At 39.9% G+C, this 21,502-nt stretch overlaps 1 protein-coding gene across 1 annotated transcript; it reads left to right on the top strand.

Moving 5' to 3' along the window:
- The first annotated feature begins 3,338 nt into the window (after positions 1-3,338).
- On the top strand, positions 3,339-20,841 carry LOC124279824 (lysine-specific histone demethylase 1A-like). Its single transcript, XM_046715701.1, is given in 19 exon segments — positions 3,339-3,605; positions 7,868-8,042; positions 8,991-9,124; positions 9,681-9,759; positions 10,057-10,149; positions 10,804-10,910; positions 11,065-11,146; positions 11,289-11,383; positions 11,773-11,815; positions 11,818-11,914; positions 12,669-12,759; positions 13,182-13,316; positions 14,167-14,240; positions 14,561-14,709; positions 16,686-16,781; positions 17,187-17,389; positions 17,609-17,851; positions 18,228-18,309; positions 18,794-20,841. Coding segments are annotated over 19 exon segments (2,361 nt in total). The 5' UTR covers positions 3,339-3,446; the 3' UTR covers positions 19,018-20,841.
- The last annotated feature ends 661 nt before the right edge of the window (positions 20,842-21,502 follow it).

The following is a 21,502-nucleotide window of genomic DNA, read 5'->3' as shown; positions in this document are numbered from 1 at the left end:
TTCCCATGGTTAATGTCCACTCACCAGTATGTAGATACTAGTCAATGTGCGTCTTTATATTTGGTGTTATAATCCTAATTAGTTTATTATCATACTTGTATGCATTTTGAAACTAAATAAAAGCAGACGATCTGCTGATACTTATAGTGAATTTATAACAGAACTGTAATATCTAGACATTTTATAGTTTGCCAATGTGAATCATAATTCGCACACACACCCTAGTGCATGTTGTCTGTCTCATTACACTTCACGGCGAAAACAATGATTCTGTTGAATGCTACGACAAATGAATAAAACAAAATGCAAATATTAAAATTAAAACAGATTAAAGTTATAGGAACAATATCAGGCCATTACCTTGTTCGAGGAATGTATCCATCAATATCCACAAAACTGTTCCAAATGATGTGTCTTTTAACAGTTTAATATACGAAAAAGTGATAAATCTTTTCAGGTATTGGTGTATAGTCTCATTGGTCACCCAAGATAGCACACCTGGCAACTAATTGCATAATGTCCGCCTTTCTTTAAAAACAGTAATTTAGTTAGCCAATAATGGGCAATCAATCAATGTATTGCCGGTTAATCCTTTGAAAGAAGGACGTTGTTTTTACGCAGACACCGACACGACAGAGTGTATTCAGTATAGATTAGTAAATCTACATACATAAACACTACCTTTTGACAATTCCGCTGTGTAAGATAAAAGTAATTAATCAATCAGCGTGTTATCGGTTAATCCTTTGATCGATGTTTATAATGTTGAATATTTACTCCAGACACAAGAAATGCCAAATGGGAACCTTTGTCGGGTAATTTAAGTGTGTTACCACTAATTATACCTGTTATAAATTCATTAACTGACCATCAAGTGAATGATGACAAATAACATGTGTAGGTTTATACCACCTAACACGGGTTACAACAAGGGAGTATTAATTGCTGTATTGCATGTGAAAACTTATGGGCCGACACTGTTTTGAGAATACAAACAGATTTTTACATGACATGATTAAATATCGAGGTAAAAAAACACAGAAATGGGATCAATTTGGATCAGTCATTATACAAATAGGGCCTAACGACACCAATCGATTTTGACAGAATCGTCTAGGAAAACAAGTTGTAACTCGGAAACTAGGCAAAGCATGAGACAAAATTAAATGACAGTAGATTGTGAGAACATATAGCTTTCATTTTCCACAACAATTGTCACGATTTCAGGTTTATACAAGCCTGTAAACAAGATAATTTAACCCCTAAAATGTAGATGAATTCTGCACAGGCCCTCCAAGCTATTCCTCATATGACGTCACATAGTCGCGCCGCTCTGATTGGTTGAAATTTCGTTCGCGGGTGAGAATTGTGCACTGTTGTCAAAAAGGTCGATTTAAGTCAATTAAAGGTCGAAATGAGTAGTTTTAATGACGGGGTTTCATTTATAACGATGCGAGTTAGTGATTTATGTATTTTTAACCCCTAGGGTTTATGTGACCTTTAAGGTATGGGAGTTACATTATCGCTAAGATCGCTTAGTACAACGGCACCCAGATTAGTTTCTAGTTTAACGCCGAACTCCTCAATATTCCATATATATGACTCGATGAATACCTTCACTGTTTGAACCGCCTCCGTGGTGTAGTGGTTAGAGCGTCCGCCCGGAGAGCGGAAGGTCGCGGGTTCGATCTCCGACCGCGTCATACCAAAAGACGTTAAAATATGGTACTTGTTGGTCTCTGTCTGGCGCTCGGCCTTAATGGGTACAACAAGGACTGGTCGCCTCGGAGTCAGTATAATGTGTCTGAGTGGGGTATTCCTGCTTCACTGCGGCATGGTATCTCAGTGGGCTAGCACTATAACCCCAGCTTAAGTCTGGGCTAGTACAAGCAGCCGCACATACACATACTCACGCATGCACGTCGTCATATGAGCGAAATATTCTCAAGCACGACGTTAAACCCAATTTCACTTCAAATTCACTGTTTGACGATGATCGTCATATCATCTTGCAAATCTTGCACGCTATGAACATAACTGAGTCTACCTGGTAATATTTAACTCTCTACATTTGTAATATCATAAAAAGTACATACTAAGTATTGTTGTTGTCGAAAATTCCATATACTACCGGCTCTTGCATTTCATAGTTCGTGTAGCATATGAAACCTTATCTAGAAGTGTTGAAACCCACACATTGGCAATCGAGGGTCTCATTAATTTACAATAACCTGACAGAACAGCACGATGCAGTTATTATGACTTAGATGCGAGTAACCAGTGAAGATCCGGACTGGAATTGGTCTTCAGCAACCCCTGCTTGACGTAGAAGGCGACTACCGGGATCTCTGCTAAAAGCAGACGACAGTACAATTTCAACTATATCATAAGAATGTGTTTATGAATCACTATCAAATAGTGATGATACCAGGTGTTCGCGAAAATGCGTATCCTTCCCCACCCGTCATAAACATATGCAAAGGCTTGTCAATTGTTCGCATAGAGAAGATGCGCAGATCTAAATATGAAACACACGAACCGGCCTAACCTGTCTCCTCTGTTTCAAGTTCCGGTGGGTAAATCAGTAGAAGGGAACTGGCTATTTCATGGCTATTGAACGATAACAGATCGTCGATATACCCAGAGACCATACAATATATAACTAGTATACATAATGATGGTCTCTGATATACCTGAAGTTTAAGTTAAACTTCGATTCTTGGCCACATTACTTTGTTTAGATTCACATACAATATGAAACAGATCCCCGGAGATTAACCCTACGTAGATGTTATCAATGAAGTCCAGCTTTTCACATATTGCTCTTTCAGTAAGGTTCAGATGACATTGCTTTCTTTTTGTGTCGATTTGGACCGAATTAACGGAATTTAAATAATTATTTGGAAAATTTTCATTAAAGAAATTTCGTTGCAATAAATATGATTTTTATTTTAGCAAATAATATGTTCATGTCCTTGTTGTCTTGGTGATTTGCAAACGGTTCATAATGTAATAATTAGTGTGGTTCGGGCATTGTAGCCTGTCACACAGACATTATCCAAAAAAGCCCATGCAAGTCTACATTATTTGGCAAGTGTAGATTTTCACAGTTTCTGAAAATGAAGAAAGTATCAGGGCTCATTTTCGTTATATTTCATTTTTTTTTATTATGAACTGTTTTTTCTGTAAAATATGTTCATTTCAGAGACTAGTTGTTAGTCTACTGGCATTGCTGTAACATGTAGAGTTATGTTTTCAAGACGTGACATTTTGCACGTAGATCGGCAAACAAAAACTTTTGGCGGCAGTAGGGGAGGCAACTCTGGTGATACAGAGGGCGCTTCATAAACACAAAGCGAAGCACCGTTTACCAAAACATCTCGGATTAGGCCCAATTGATGTTATTAAGGTATTATTTACTGCTTGCAAGTTGTACTTAAGTCGATATGTCGGCTTCCACAACTGGAAAAGCTCTGCTAGCAGGGTTGAAAGAACGCAAAGACAGCGAATCAAATGGTGATGATCGGAAACGACAAGGATCGCCGGTTGTAGTAGAAGACAATGAAGCTGCTGACAGAAGAACCAGTAGAAGAAAACGACCAAAGGTAGTTGCCGCCGGTACAGACGGAGCACCTCACCCACAACAAAGCGCATCATCGACTGTGAATATTATTTTAAATTATAAGTGTCCATGTCCGTGTTTGTGGCATGAATTCGGAATGCAGAGCTTCGGTGGTTTGCATGCTAGTTCTCGCCTTGACACATGTTGTTCTGTTTTCGATCACTCATCACGTTACAGTTTGTCTTATTCACAGCGTTATAGTTGCACATGTATGTGGTTTTGGTTCTGTACTGCACATATATTATTTTTTTTATACCAAATTTGGAATGGGTTTTGTAATTTGTTATATCTAAGTGAAGTACCTATATTTTGTGGTTCATTTTACATTATGCATATCATGTTTTATGAACAAAATTATTGAAAATAGTTAACAAGAATATATCAAGCACCCCAAATTCTCTAAAGGACAATCTCTTTTTCGATCCTTTGATGCTGTAGTAAGGTATTGCTAATTGATGTGTTCTAGTATATCATCAGCATATATCTCACTCAAAATTTACCCAGATTTTGTGTCTAATAGGGCAGTTACAAGTCACTCACATATTCGGTTAATTGAACCATATTCCTTTATGAATACAATTCATTGTTCACCTACATTAGAATAGAAAACTCATGAAGGAATGGTTTAAGCTCTATCTGGGTGTTATCATAGCAAGATAAGCAAAATGTAATATCCAAGCCAGTCAGTATAATATTCAACCCTCTTTTATATTCAGTTTGATTGCGATCAATAGTCATTGTCATGATAAATCAATGATCGAAACGTGATTGAAACATGTCAAAACATTATTTTGATTTTATTCCACTGAATTTAATGAATTATACATAAACTGCTGACTTATTATTATATTTGTTACCCAGTATTTGTGTTAGTGACGTGTATAATATTTTCCTCATCATGGTTTTGTTGCAGCATTAGTGTCTCATCCAAATTTAAGCATAATGATCTGTCAACACTGTTGTCATGGTAATTGTTGCAAGAAATTAATTAAGACAGTCAGTGATTTATCAGAGTGTTTGTTTTGACTGTATGATTGTGTGCTGTTATTTCATTGAGTATGAAATTTCCAGAATCACTAATCATGGAATATCTTATTATTTCACTGCTGTATACATGCTCATATGTTCAGACATAAAGTTACAGTGGAAGATTTATGACCCCCTTGTCACAACTTAACTGATATTAAATATAGCTCTAGCAGAAAACACAGATTTTGAGTACATACAATGCCTCATGCTCTGTGCTGCTGCTGCTAATCACTATGCATGGTCATGGTAATTTTATCATTTGCAACATGTACTATGCAAGTCATCAGTCAGGGGCCCCACAATTCTGGGTTAGCATAGGTCCCCAGCAACCTGTTTAGGTTGTAAGAGGCATCAAACTTAGTGTATGGATCAGTTGTGCGCCTTAAAATGGCATAGATTATGTCTCATCACATTTCTTTTCTGGGCTCAGTTATCTACAGGGTTCCGTCATGTCTGAAATAAATAGTAATGTTTTGCACATACTGCTTTCATGCAGTCGTCATTAGAGTCATAAACATTAAGTACTATGGATCCAATATGTATACCCTAATTGAATGGAGATATGTGTTGCATAATTGTGGATGTTCTAAATGATGCAATATTGTGCATGCACATATTGCTTAAAATATCTGGTGCCTGTAGACAACTTAGGTGTTTCATGTTTATCAAGTTAAATTACTTTGATAACATTCATTTGCAGTATATCTTTAAAAGCCATATATAATGTGTGGCATAAGATACCGATAATACCAAGATAGTGGTGAAAGCTGTGGTGCATTTTGAGAGAGAAATAGGATTGTGTTTTTGAAACTCCAGATTAGGGTCATTTGGGAAATACTAAACCATGAGCATGATGAACATAACAACAACCCTTAAATATGTTAAACATGCCAAAAGTAAGAAATTTTAAGTTATCACTATCATTGTTTATGCCATGTGCATACTTAACATGCTAAACTCTTTTCAACAGGTCGTTTCATGTTGAATAATAACTTGTATTTTAACTGTCCTATGATATCTTACTAACATTGTCAAAGGCAAAAGTAACTATAATAATTGATCTTATTGACACATGAATAATAATGATTCTGGTCATATTAACCATATATGGCTTTACTTTATGGGCAAACCTTGTTGTGTTTGGTAAACCGGTAATGAAGACAGACAAATAGCAGAACTTGTGTAAAAAACACTACAACTGCAGCATAGAATATAATGTTTAGTTTAGCATGTTCATCTGTTTTGTATGTATATCTTCAACTTCAGAAACCTTTCAGTAGTGAATTGTATTCGCATCATTGCATATACAAGATGAAGTTATTATGATGACAGTCACTGTTCCTTTTAATTTTCAACATGCTGAAAAGTGTCAAAGGTCAGGGTTACATTTAAATTTGCTGTGAAACATTGGTTGGATACATTAACCTCCAGTTACCATGGTTACTTGGACAAACCTGAGACTTTGAAAACTGTTGGGCATAGTATGTCAATTTCTATTGGCTTGTCAAAGGCAAAACACACATTGCTTGGCTGTCAAGGCAAATTGATATTAATTAAGGAAAAAATATGGGGCAGAAGGAATCATTCTGTTGATTATTACTTTCTATTTCTTCAAACAAACTTGTCATTCCATCATTATGTAAACCATTAGCTGTTCCTTAGGACTTCATATATGGTGTATTTAGCAGTGGAGGTGGGTGAGTGAAGTAAATCACTTTTCCTTATGGGTAACCTCTAAACCAAAACAGCATATGTGCACATACAACATGGTCAAGTGATGAGGCACCTTGTGGCTATTTAATATACTAGCCACATAAAGAAACTGTGCACACAGAAAATTCCTTCAGAATTGGAATACAACACAGAAAAGACAGGGCCTCAACAACATGTCAAAAGAACATGAACAATATCCGTAACGATGACGTCAGAAGTTCAAAATTGAGTCGGGGGTCACACGGTGAGGTCACAAAGTCAATAACGGGTATGACCATCATGCGCGTGAAGCACAGCAGTGCATCGACGACGCATAGAGGCTACCAAATTTTCCAAATGAAGGCCTGGGGAATGGTTTGGGACATGGTCACTGCCATCTGGAACCTGTGTCTGATATGAGTCACCCGAATCCATCTGTCCTGTCTTGGTGTCATTACTCGGTGACGCCCAGAACGTGGGTGGTCGGCGACGTCATTACTGTTTCCCTAACGCCTGACCAATGCAGATATCGTGTTACGATGGCATTGGGCATGTGCTGCCACCTGTTGTTGGCTCATGCCTGCTCGAACCATTCCAATGGCTTCATGACGTTGAGCACATGTTAATCTTGGCATGATGTGCATGTGACTTTTCATGTGAATTTGTGAACGTTTGAATGACCAAAGATCAAGCTTTCGAAAGTGACATCAATTTCTGAGTTTCACGTGTTGTGTGCAGCTGCACAGGCTGCACGTGCAGTAACACATTGCAAGTCCATAGGCCACCATCAATGATGTCACATCGCCTGGAACCTGCATGAGCGTTTGATTGTCTCCAATACTTGCTATGTTCACACCTTTATTTATGCATAAAGACGCTGTCTGCCTATCTTTATATTTTCTGTGTGCACAGTTTCTTTATGTGGCCAGTATATATTTGACAACCAAAATGATAGCGTTTTTCAGTGTGGTTGAAAATAAGTTTGTTTAAAAGTAATTTTTCTTCCAGTTAATCATGTTGAGCCAGATTGCAATAATCAATACTTTGAATGCTACTCTGACGTTTACCAATAATGTAAGTTAAAGTAACAGTATGTAACCATGATGACGGTATTACCTGTCATTCAAGGAAACACCAACATGATGACCATGCCGGACATTTTGATAACTATTTTATGAAGCCTGCTTGTCATGATTTGATTCTGCACACAGAAGAACTGTGAAATGGAGTGGCCTTTAAAAGTCTTTTGACAGTGATCATGGTGATACAAACTAACCCTTGAAGCGTGTTTGAGTCATGTTTTACTAATAGATTTTGGAACTTTGGTTCTAACGATTAGGGATGATTTTATTTTGGTTTTGTTTATAATACCTTAGAGGTGGAGTGTTGGTGTCTATGTTCTAAGCCAGGCTTCAGCATGTTTAGAGGCCTTGGAGGTGGAGTTTTGGTGTCGTAAGTCCGTCTAGAGAATGTCCTAGACATTGATTGCTGGTGTTTGTTCTGAGCAACATTTTATTACTATAGATTGAATACAAGGAAATGGAGGATGCACAAGGTCAAGGGTCAGAGGAAGATGAAGGTTCAGAGGAGGAGAAGAAGGAAGTGAAGGAGAAGGAAAGAGTGGAGGAGAAGAAACTGATCCCAAAGGAAGAACCCGAACCAATTGTGGATGACAGTGACCATGCTGATGACCCCACAGGTTAGTGTCGAACTGTGACAACACGTACAAATCCATGGGATGATGATGTTGATGGAGAACTGCAGCCTGTACTACAGCACATGTCAGTTTAGGGAGTCGAGATACACAATGTATTTCTAATTTATACCTGGCAACATTATCATAATGATAATACTTGCTTCTAGTACTTATGTACAGTTCATGTTATAGTTGTTTTTGTTTTCACAATATACTGTTACTGACAGTTGTATTATACTGTTAGAATGAGTCTAATATTGACATGGGGGCGGTGAGGTAGCCAAGTGGTTAGAGCGTTCACTTGTCACACCGAAGATCTGGGTTCGATTCCCCACTTGGGTACAATGTGTGAAGCCCATTTCTGGTGTCCCGCACCGTGATATCTCTGGAATATTGCTGAAGGGGCGTAAAACTAAACTCACTCACTCACTAATAATGACATGAGTTGCAAATTAAACACAAACTAGTTTGGTAATCTGGTAACAATAACAAACTCATTTAAAAATCAAGCAAACCAGATTAATTACTGTGCCTCAAGAATCATGATTTACATCAATACAGTTTGAGTGTATGTAGAAAGAAAATTTCATTATTCTGGTAAATGTGTAAGTTTCCAGTCTTAGTTGTTGTTGTTTCACGTGTCATAGTAACACCTATTTGTCTTTAGCTGTAATGATTTGTAAAATAATAATTTTTCACAAAAGCATAAAGGATATATGTTTGTACCAGGCAATGTTTACAAGATGTTCACAATTCCTGATGTTTTCTCTGTACAGGTTTAGGGCGGTGGGGTAGCCTAGTGGTTAAAACCGTTTGCTCATCATGCCAGAGACTCGGGTTCGATTCCCCACATGGGTACAGTGTGTGAAGCCCATTTCTGGTGTCCCCGCCGTGATATTGCTGGAATATTGCTAAAAGCAGCGTAAAACTAAACTCGCTCACTCTGTGCAGGTTTAGAGGGTGCAGCATTCCAGAGTCGTCTCCCCTTTGACAAGATGACCTCCCAGGAGGCCGCTTGTTTCCCAGACATTCTACAGGGACCTCCTCAGGCTCAGAAGGTGTTCCTCTACATCAGAAACAGGCTGGTGAGTTGGACTGACTAGTGAAGGAACTCTCGAAAGATGTACTATTTTTGTAGTCTTATTGCTGTCCTAAATTACCATCGCACGCCAAATGATGCAATGATACATTATAAAACAACACAATAAAAATGCCTCAAGTTCTTCAGCTAATATGGTTGGTAAATGATATTTCAAAACCAGGTTTGAATTCTTGAGATGAAGTGAAGTGACTTTATATTGTTTTGAAAGTTTTATTTTCTGTCTCCTATAAGTCCTTTGAGATTACAAACATCAAGTAATAGTTTGATTTTCTTTTGATAGTATTGACAGTGCATATTGTCAATGGCCATGGTAAATTATCATTCATTGATGGTTCATGTCCGTTGTTACAATCATGAGTGACATGCTGTCAAACTAACATCAAATATGTTACTCTTTAGCATTTTGCATGGACAATTTAGGTTGAAACCTCCTTGGGAAACAAACAGTATGTGTCTCAACACCCCACCCCCCAACCACCCACCCAGTCATGTTGTCACTTGCTCAATATTGACTACATTCCTGCCTCTTGCACTCACAGCTTCAACTCTGGCTTGACAACCCCAAACAGCAGCTGACATTCGAAGGAGCCCTGCCACAGATTGAAGCCCCATACAACAGTGAGTGATCTGGATCCACATCCTGAATATTTGATGCACTGATCATGTTGTCATTGTTTCCCATGTTGTCACGGTCCATTTGTTTACCGACAAAAATATTGTAGCATTAATTGACAATCGCCAGTGAAGACATAGCTTGACATATCTGTCATAAGTGTCACAGTTGTCCCTGATTTTTCGCGGGGCACTGGGATACCAATCACTCTGCGGAGTTTCATCCCTTGGTCCTCTAGGATCCTCTATCAGGTCCCATTATCAGCAATACATTCATCATGTTCATGCTTGTGGCTTTCCTAGGTGACGGTCCTCTAGTGATGAGAGTACACTCCTTCCTTGAGAGATATGGACTTATCAACTTTGGCGTATTCAAAAGACTGAAGCCATTACCAGGTGAGAAGGAACTCAGTGGTAGAGTACCCAAGTATCAACAGTGTTTGCTTACCATGTCCAGATTTGGGTTACTGTAGGTGCCTGACAACGTATGGTTGGGGATATGTGGTCAGACTCATTGACTTGACTGATGCCAGTCATCGTATCCCAATTTGTGTGGACCAGTTTTCATAATGTCAGTCACTGGATTGTCTGGTCCAGACTCAATCTTTTTATTGACCACCATCTTGCTGAGTGTGTCATTTCTCAGTGAACACTATTGGGGTGAATATTCCGACATTTTTTATTACATTTGTTCTCTTCTTTACATTCAAAACTGTGAGCATGCCCTCGATATATATACATAATGTATCTAAGGAGCCTTATGGATGAAGGATTTGCTGCCAAAGACATTTTATATTGTAAATTATGATATTAAGATCAGGGAGGGGAACCGCTGTCCTAAGTTTCCAGTTTGGCATGTTTGAGAAGCACACAAAAGGCAGTGAAGTACTATTGCTACCACTGTCTCTGGCAGTCTTGAGATATAATACCGTGGATGACTTTGGATGAGGCACAGCCTGTATTTGACATGAACAGCATCCTGCTCCTACTGGTATTCCTGATGAATGTTATGATGTATTGAGTAAGAATCCTGATGAAATAATATTTCAGCCAAGAAGCATGGTCGAGTGGTGGTGATCGGGGCCGGCATAGCAGGGCTGGGAGCAGCCAGACAACTCCTGTCTTTTGGGATGGATGTTGTCATTATTGAAGCAAGGGTAAGTGTATGTCTAATATAAACATTGTAAACAGTCTCTGTAGTATGATGCTGGGTAGTGATTCCACAGGCACCACATACATACACACAATATGTTCTTTGTTGCTAACTTGTAGAACATGTCGATCATGAAAGTGTCTGCTCTGACTTCACAGGATCGAGTTGGAGGGAGAGTAGCAACATTCAGGAAGAACAACTATGTTGCCGACCTTGGAGCTATGGTGGTCACAGGGCTTGGTGAGTAATATGGTTCCAACAGTGTGTAAAATACTTAAGTCCAAACACAAAACATGTCATAGTTAAAATCAGCTTTAACCCTAGCATATTAATTCTAGTTTGCTTGAACGTGAATTTGAACATTATACTGTCTACTGTCTAGGGGGAAACCCAGTGACAGTGCTGAGTCGGCAGATTAACATGGAGCTGCACAAGATCAAACAGAAGTGTCCACTGTATGAGAGTAATGGCTGCACGGTTAGTATGGAAAGTATCTTGCTGATAGCTGCATGAACCTGGTTTCTCAAGCATGTCTTCACCATGGATACTGTCCACCCAAACATTAGGACTTTTCACATCATCAGTACTGAAGCAGTTAGTAACATTACCTGTTATTGCAGTGAGAGTCTTATTCTGAAGCACATTGCCCTATGTTAAACACACACACACACACACGCACACACACACATATATATATATATACATGTATATATATATACTACACAAGAGAAGTGCCTCCTTCCCTTTCCCTCTCCCTCTCCATCATTCTCTCCCCCTTCCTTTCCCTCTGAACCTATTAATGTTCTACAATGCTGAACATGTCAGGAACTTGAGATAATGACTTTGTTTATCCATGTTTTTTTCAGGTTCCCAAAGAGAAAGATGAGATGGTGGAGAGGGAATTCAACCGTTGTTGGAGGCGACGTCCTATCTCTCACATCAGATGGACTTCAATATGGTTGAGGGGAAGCCTGCCTCTCTTGGACAGGCACTGGAGGCTGTTATAAAGTAAGTTGTAGAAGCTCATTAATGAGGCTTGGTTTGGCTTGTTGTTTTACAGCCCTCTCTGTAAATAATTGAGTCTGGACCAGACAATCCAGTGATCAACAGCATGAGCATCAATCTATGCTCACTAAGGAGGATTGGGTGGATCAGTGTATGGACAGTATGCATTGCTGGTCAAACCAGTGGTTTGCTGAACCCAGGATATGACAGACTGGAGTTATAATACCCTTGACAACTGGGGATGAGGCACAACCTGTATTTGACATGAACAGCATCCTGCTCCAGCATAAACACCTACTGTATTCCTGGTGACTTGTGATGTATTGAGTAAATAACATATTTCAGCCAAGATGGTGTATGAACAGTATGCATCGTGTGTCATGCTATGAACCAGGGCCTAGATTTTCGAAGCTCTCTTAGCTCTAAGATCGTCGTAAGTGCCATGGAGCTAAGAAGCTTCAAAAATCTAGCAAGATGGATAAGAGCTAAGATATGAGTGACCATATGTTAACAGTCTCACTGTCAGTATGCAACTGAGGCTATTGTAAACCTGTTTTGTCTAGTTGAACACCAGCCCAGAGAGTTGAAGTTTGGCAGTTTGGAGGTTTGTTACCATTTCTCATGATCATACCAAAAGCCAGGCTGCTTGTTACCCAGGCAGACACTCAGCAATAAGAGGGTAAAACAAAGACCGGTCAACTCTGTGTGTGTGTCTGAGTGAGGTATACATGTTGAACTGTGGCCATGTTTGTTGCAGGCTGCAGGAGAAGCACGTGAAGGAGAAGCAGTGCGAGCACCAGAGACATATCATCGAGATGCAGGACAAGCTCAAGAAGAACCAGACCCAGGTACACTTATATACTGCATGTCCCTGTTAGTCAGTGTGTCCATAAATGCAACAACTTCAATTTGAGGAGCCTTTAGATAGGTGCTTGCTTGCTGCAAGTGGATCTGAGACATGCTAAGACTATTGATGTCTATGGGCAAGTTTTGCATTATTTTATGTTGCATTTGGCACTACTGAGGCTAAATCATAGTGTCTGATTAATAATATATATTCTTGTCCTGTTGAGGGTGACTGCATTATTGACTCCCAACACTGTCCATTTGAGGGACATAATATACTTGGTCATAATTTGTGGTCACAAAATCCTCAGATGGCCGACTGAAGTTAGGAAGGCAGTCATTGATGCTCACAGCTGTAATGGTAGTGACAATAATCCCAAACTGAGATGGTAGTCACTAAAACAGGTGTATGACATTGTTCCAGATGTTGACTCTAAGGGACAAGATTGAGGAACTCCACAAGCAGTGGAAAGAAGCATCAGAAGTGAAGCCACCGAGAGACATCACTGCTGAGTTCCTCATTAAGAGCAAACTCCGAGATCTCAACGCAGCCTGTAAGGTGAGCAAAGTCCGAGATTACATCATGACCCGCACAGGGAGTAATCTCCTGAGATCATAAGGCCAGTAAAGAGAGTAATCTCCTGAGATCACAGGAAGGTGAGTAAAGTCCGAGTAAACTCCAGAGATCACAATAAGGCCAGTAAAGAGAGTAAACTCCAGAGATCACAATAAGGCCAGTAAAGAGAGTAAACTCCTGAGATCACAGTAAGGCCATTAAAGAGTGTATAAATCCCCGAAATCACAGTTAGGCCAGTCAGTGAGGTCAGTAAAGGGAGTTAACTCCAGAGATCACTGTAAGACCATTAAAAAGTGTAAATCCCTGAAATCACAGTAAGGCCAGTAAAGGGAGTTAACTCAGAGATACCATTAAAGGGAGTTAACTCCAGAGATCACTGTAAGGACAGTAAAGGGAGTTAACTCCAGAGATTACAGTAAGGACAGTCAAAGGGAGTGAACTCCAGAGATCACAGTAAGTTAACTCCAGTAAAGGGAGTTAACTCCAGAGATTACAGTAAGGACAGAGGGAGTTAACTCCAGAGATCACAGTAAGGTCAGTAAAGGGAGTTAACTCCAGAGATCACAGTAAGGACAGTAAAGGGAGTTAACTCCAGAGATCACAGTAAGGACAGTAAAGGGAGTTAACTCTAGAGATCACAGTAAGGAATATAAAGAGTAAGCTACTGAGATGTAAAGGAAGTATGCTGTAAAGGTAGTAAGCTCCCAAGATCACAGTAAGGCCAGTAAAGGGAGTATGCTCATTCCTGGGGAAGATGACATGTATTGTCAGTCACTGTTTGTGCAATTTCTGAATTATTTTTATGATAACTTTTCTTCTTACCTTTGAACAGGAATTTGAACTATTTCAAGCACAGCAGAAAGAAATTGAAGAAAAATTGAATGAACTTGAGTCTAATCCACCAAGGTAAGTTAACTTCTGCCTGCTATTGTTGGTTGTATAGTATCATTATATCTATGGCAAGTAAGGTAACACTTTGTTGTGTTTTAGGGTTAACAGATTTTCACGAGGAATTTCTGAATGAAGGTACCAAAATGAACAATCAGAAAAACAAAAAGATAATTTAGAATATTATTTGAATACTTCATGAATGGTAGAGTGTATTACACTAGTTAGAACTGATATCTTCTATTAAAACATATGCAAAGTATTTTGGACAGTTTTAGCATGCAGCTATTGAGTGATGTTGGAGAGGTACTGAGATCACTGATGTTCCTTTGTTTCAGCGATGTGTACCTGTCATCTCGAGACCGCCAGATTCTGGACTGGCATTTTGCTAATCTAGAATTTGCCAATGCAACGCCTCTCACAACTTTATCACTAAAACACTGGGATCAGGACGATGACTTTGAATTCTCTGGAAGCCATTTAACAGGTATTGTCCTGGCTTTGTCACCAGTGTCATTTCTTTTGTTTCTGTCTTGTTTTATTTTCTGTTGTGACCATTTTGAATATGAAGTAAACTTGGCTTGGCTGTAATATTTCTACATTGGTTAGAACTAAAGTTGGAATAGACCAGCAGACGGGTGTTGTATGAGGACTGTGTCGAGAGGGTGATCGCACTCTGAGGCTTGAATCCCTGGTTTGTCTGGTACAGGGTAAGGGGCGGTGGGGTAGCCTACTGGTTAAAGTGTTGGTTCAAATCCCTGCATGGGTACAATGTGTGAAGCACATTTCTGGTGTCCCCCGCCGTGATGTTGCTAGAATATTGCTAAAAGCGACATAAAAACCAAACTCAGTCAGTCAGTCAGTCAGTGGTACAGGCTAATTACTTACAGGCTATGGTTATGTAGCTGGATATTGGTGAGTGTGGTGTTGAACAACAGCTAAGGTAACAGACAAGGAAGCATTTTATTACGTGTTAGTCATTTCAGTATGCTCCTTGACTTTACACATGCTGCACCCAAATGAATTCATCAAACCATTTTGTTTGTCCAGGTTTGGTTGAAAATGTGAACATGAGGCAGAGAGAGAAAAGCCCTTATTAACATTTTCAACCCAACTTGTGATGTTTTCTCCTTCTTAACCAGCTGGAAACGTTGATCAGTGAAAGAGAATCTTTCACCCAAAAGTGAGAACAAAATTATCATAGGTCAAGTCTTATGAAATCTTATGAAGATTTTATAATGCTAATGATGACAACCCTTTGTTTACACACATTTCCACACAGCTTCTGCCACTTGCATTGCTAAAATGCCAGCTGCTGCAAATTGTTGCCAAATTGTTGTGTAAATGGACTAGTTGTTATCCATAACATTGCTATTGCTCTACCTAACTTCTGCTGTACTAATCTAATAATGTCCCAGTGGTGTATTTGAATAGCATTAAGAGATCCTGTCAGCGCAGTATGAGATACCAGTGTTTTGTGCAGACTTGAAACCAACGACAGGCAAAATGCTTAGTGGGAGGATTGTAACCAGCTAAGAGGGCATGATTTGAAATGTAAATATATGGGTAGGGAAAACATAGACTCTGGTATAAGAGCAAAGCAAATATGAGTTTATACTGAGACGTTGGGCAAAGGGGTAGCCTGGTGGTCCACTGATCATGCTGCCTGCCTGGGTTCACATTGCCCACAAGTGTCAGTGTCTACTGGTATGTCCTACTGTGACTTGAACACTGCTAAAAATGGGGTAATGGCTCACTCATCCGTTCCTGAGATTTGGGTTCATGGGTCGCCTCATCATCCTAGATCCTGCAGAGTTGCGTCCCTTAGGCCTGCGAGAGACCTATGATTTGGGTCATGAAACCTGGTTTGCCACAGTTACGTTTTCAGTTTTGTCAGCACCATGGGTTTCACCAAAGGGGTAAACATCCCAGACCTGCATCACTTCTGGCTTTCCTTCCACATTAAGCGGACACTCCATATGGCTGGAATACTGTTAAAAATGGCATTAATTTTACTCACTCTGAAACTAGGAGAACCATGATTGTTGTTTAACACCACACTCCGGCAGAGACCTAAGAGGTGTGACAGGTTTGTGAGTTATAACCACACTCCGGCAGAGACCTAAGAGGTGTGACAGGTTTGTGAGTTATAACCACACTCTGGCAGAGATCTAAGAGGTGTGACAGGTTTGTGAGTTATAACCACACTCCGGCAGAGACCTAAGAGGTGTGACAGGTTTGTGAGTTATAACCACACTCCGGCAGAGACCTAAGAGGTGTGATAACCACACTCCGGCAGAGACCTAAGAGGTGTGACAGGTTTGTGAGTTATAACCACACTCCGGCAGAGATCTAAGAGGTGTGACAGGTTTGCGAGTTATAACCACACTCCGGCAGAGATCTAAGAGGTGTGACAGGTTTGTGAGTTATATTTCTAATGGTTTGTTTTTGTTCTCTTTACAGTACGGAATGGTTACTCGTGTGTACCTGTAGCTCTGGCTGAACACCTCGACATCAAGCTCAACACTTCAGTCCGACAAATTCGCTACACAACACAGGGTAGGGACGCTTATATTCACAACTTCTATTAATAGATCAAGATAATGTTTTGAGTATTTACGCATATGAAATCATTCCCACAAACATGAAACCCATGAAATGCCTTTTGATAAGCCTATGGTTGGTTGCCTGATGAAATACAGGCTCTAAAAATGGATTTTAATAATGTGATAAAAGCCCTTTGATTGTGGTTTCCTAGAGTGGTGTTGGTGTACATCAGCAAATCATTGGGCACTATATCCTGATAAAATCAAGTGGTGAACTGTCATTGTACCCGGACCACTGTGGGAAGGTGTATGGTTTGTCTGGTCCAGAATCTACCATTTACAGGATTATTGAGAATCTCTTGTCTGTAAATGAGTGTGGCCTGATCCTGAGTCCCAGTGTACACTTCCTTGACTCCAGGTGTGGAGGTGACAACAGGCAACTCCCGGATGAACATCAACCCACAGACATTCAAGGCAGATGCAGTGCTGTCCACGCTGCCGCTTGGGGTGTTGAAGGAGAGCATGAGGAACAGCGGCATCAACAGCCCACAGTTCCTGCCTCCGCTGCCTGACTGGAAGGCTGCAGCCATCAAGAGACTGGGATTTGGTAACCTCAACAAGGTATGCCAGTGTGTGGGCAAGTTTGGGTGTGGAATGTCACTGGTGCTGTAGTTCAGGAAATTTTTTTATACAAAATTTGATGCAGTCTTATCCGAAAGTTACAGGTGGGGAAATACATGAGCAGAATATCTTTTTAGATTTTAAAGAATCATTAAGAGTGAAAACATGTAGGTTGTGCTGTGTTTGGACTACAGACTGACACTGTCTGTTGTTTTGTAGGTTGTGCTGTGTTTTGACCGAGTGTTTTGGGACCCTAATGCCAACCTGTTTGGACACGTGGGCAGTACAACAGCTAGTCGTGGTGAGCTCTTCCTGTTCTGGAACCTGTACAAGGCGCCGGTATTACTGGCGCTGGTGGCTGGGGAGGCGGCTGCTATCATGGAGAACGTCAGCGATGATGTCATCGTGGGTCGGTGCATCGCAGTCCTGAAGGGTATCTTTGGCAATAACGCTGTACCCCAGGTAAACATTGTTCATGTTTTAAGCCACACTAATGATGCTACCTAAAGTTAAAATTATCACCTGTGACAAAAATTACTAGAGATAAGGGTCTGAAACTGTCAGCTGATAACGTGTAACACTGGACCTCATGATTTACAGAAAATGTTGCAGACATCAGTGATTAGCTCAGTGATTAGAGTGATTCCTTGCAATACTAAATATGTTTGACTGTATTTCCTGGGTGTTTGACTGCATGTCCTGGATTAGTGTTTGACTGCATCTCCTGAATGTTTGACTGCATGTCCTGGGAGTTTGACTGCATGTCTGGGGTGTTTGTATGTCCAGGGTGTTTGGCTGTGTTTCCTGGGATTTTGACTGTATGTCCTTTGTCTTTCAGCCGAAGGAGACACTAGTGACCAGATGGCGAGCTGACCCTTGGTCCCGAGGCTCGTACTCCTATGTTGCAGCAGGATCATCAGGTGAGCGACAACATGGACACATGGGTGACTTGGCTGAAAATACTGGGGGAAACTATCTTCTAGTTTACCCTCCAGTCCAAGGGAATTGTTTGCTACTTACATACTTTGTCATAAACATATCTGTTGTGAAAATGATTATACCCTTAGATTGAATATTCTTACTCTCACAGAATCCTGATTGCATGAAACACTTATGTAAATGCAAGGATTTAATGGATGTCAACTTCTTTGTTTTGAGGAACACAACTTTTGTTATCCATGAAATTCTTGCCTTTATGTGGATCACTGCTATAATATATATATATATTAATATAATTAGTTAAAATAATTATACAAATTTACCAAAGTCCTGATGGTGTTGACAGTCAATCGCTAGTTTTCTAATATTTACAGGCCTCAGCCATAATGCTGGAATATTGCTCATTGCAACATTAAAAACATCTTATTTAAAAAGCAACGTGACAATGCATTTGTTTCTGTGCAGGCAATGACTATGATCTACTCGCCACCCCGGTGTCTCCACAACAAGGAAGTCTACCTCGTCTGTTCTTCGCTGGGGAACACACAATCAGAAACTACCCTGCGACAGTGCACGGAGCTCTGTTGAGTGGACTGAGAGAGGCTGGGCGGATAGCAGACCAGTTTCTCGGAGCTCCTTACGCCCTCCCAACACGGCCCCCTGCAGCGCCACCTATCACTACTTCATAAAATCACAAACTACCACCACTGTTATGTTCATGTGAAGACACTCCATGTCTGCCAGCACTCAAGAGTAAACCTTGGTACTGCCATGTTCAGTGGAATTTGTATGGCGCCTTGGTGCTCGTCTCAATGACATTGTCAGTGCTACTTGGGGATTTAAAGTGCATCCACTTGGATGGAAGATGGTTGATAGATCATCCCTTGTGTACAGGAACTCGGAATGCAAAATATCCAATCTTGAATATAGCAATGTTGATTGGATCATTCATTTCTCATACATAAATTCACATACATCTGACCTTCGTTTTCCACACATTTTAACTCAGCTTTTCTTCATGGAACTACAGATTTCCATAATTTAAATTTTGGGTTTCAATAACTTTGAGTGATCTCCATGCACAGTTACATGTGGATCTGTCAGCCTCTCTACAATCTGAAACCTGGTCTCATCACCTTGTTGTGTCATGTTCACGTTGTAGCAGAGAAGCCAGTAAAAAGAGATTCAGATGTTGTATGGGAGACTCTAGCTGGAAAGACCAAGTTCCCATCAGTTGTCAGCGAGAGTGAGACACTAGCCTAATGGCTACTGTTAGATATCAAGGCTCCACAGGACTACCAAGGCTATAGTAACAAGTGCTAACATATGGTTGGGTATCTAAACCTGTCTTGGAGCAAGTTTCAACAGCAGTTACCCAAGATTAATAGTTGAAACCGACTCGGTATCAAACAATTAAAACATTGAAAAGCATTTTCAGCTTATAAAAACTATACGGCTTTAAACGTTTCAGTTGTTTTTGCTCTACAGCTGAAATAATAGGCTTGATGCTGGTGTTTTAGTGAATTGGAGACCTAAAGATGTAGTCCCGGCCTAATATGTACATATCTAGCAAATTGAGGGTTTGTGTTCTGTTTACCTTAAGCTGTACATAACGCTGTGTGAATGTAGGAATGATTCAGAAGTACTTACATGCTCATAATTCACTTTCTCGTTTATATATCCCACTGAAAAATGTCAGGTCAATATTCTGCACAACGATGGCAGCTAACAATGGACATATTCCATGCTCTGTGGTCTATTGTCTGTTTGTATTCCTGCATCTGTCACTCACTGATCTCAGATTTGAATACTGCTCAGCAGATGTTGATTGGAGGATAGTTGTTGTAGACCGTACATTCATTTTGTGTCAAATGAAAGAATTTGTCATCTCCATCGTCATCATCACGATCACCACCATGAGCAATAAGCAATATTCATTCAATCATATTTTGGTACAGTAATAGAAATCTAAATATATGTCAAGTTAAGGGTCTATATTTTAAGTAGATTTTCATGATAATGTATCCATTTTCATAGCATGTAGGCCAAAAGCAATGTCAGCTGATTCAGGCTTTTGGACTGAAGTCGAGGCTGTTGATGCTCTTCTGGTGTTAAATACCTTGAAACTATCAGAAACTAATGTATGAGGTGGGAAGACGAGTTGGAATGATGCTGTTTACTCTGTCTGATATGTGTTCCATCCACATGTCAGTGGTGAATATTAGTCAGTTTTCTGATCATCCATTTCATTGGCAACATCACTTAGAGAATTTGTGACTAAAGTGTAAATAGGAACACTTGTTTAAAAATCCACGTTCCCAGCTGTTTTTGGTGAAATGTGGATTTATCACTTCTATGAAGAATATGTTGTTAATTACAAGTGCTGAATTTTCAAATAGGACCTGTTTCCTAAACGACGTTAAGTATTATGTTAAGTTATTCTTTATTTTTGTATCAATCTTTGTCTTACGTGTGAAGTAGATGTAGAAAATAAAACTGTACAGTTTAAGTAACTCTTAGCTGTTTGTTGATGTTATATTCAGACAGTTTAGTGTTTGGGTTGGGTTTGACAGTGCTCTGACCAGTATTCCAGTCATATCAGCTCCATAATGAGAGGTGCATCATAACACACGATGCAGGTTTGATTCCCCACATTAGTACAATGTGTGAAACCCATTTCTGGTGTCCCTCTGCCGTTATATTGCTGGAATATTGCTAAAAGCAGCATAAAACTAATCTCACTCACTCATGGAGCCAACAGTAAGATATGATGCTCACACTATCAACCACAGGTTTGTGGGACTCAGGCCCCAGTGATACAGCTGAACCAGTCTATCACTGTCTGCAAAATATTGTTATTCTAACATAATATAAATCTGTACTATGTCTGTAATCCACTTGATTGTCTGTATCGGACCGTCTGCACCTTACCAGGAAACATGAAAGAGTATTGTAAACCAAAAGTCACCGTGTTCTTTAATCTGATTGGTTGAAAAACGTGATCAAATGGTATTCGATTCCCGGAAATTAGCTGCGTATTAATACATACAAACATCTCTCACACCATTGTATTGTTACGTCGTCAGCTGTGATGACGTCATTCAAATCATATTGTGACGTAAAGTCCGAATGACGTCACAAATGAGCAGTTCCAGATGCTACCATGAGAGACAG

This window comes from Haliotis rubra, unplaced genomic scaffold (genome assembly GCF_003918875.1).
Source record: "Haliotis rubra isolate DU_JTF1 unplaced genomic scaffold, ASM391887v1 Scf257, whole genome shotgun sequence".
Classification (NCBI taxonomy): domain Eukaryota; kingdom Metazoa; phylum Mollusca; class Gastropoda; order Lepetellida; family Haliotidae; genus Haliotis; species Haliotis rubra.
The sequence above is the reverse complement of the archived record's forward strand: the minus strand, read 5'-3'. Positions and strand labels throughout refer to the sequence as shown.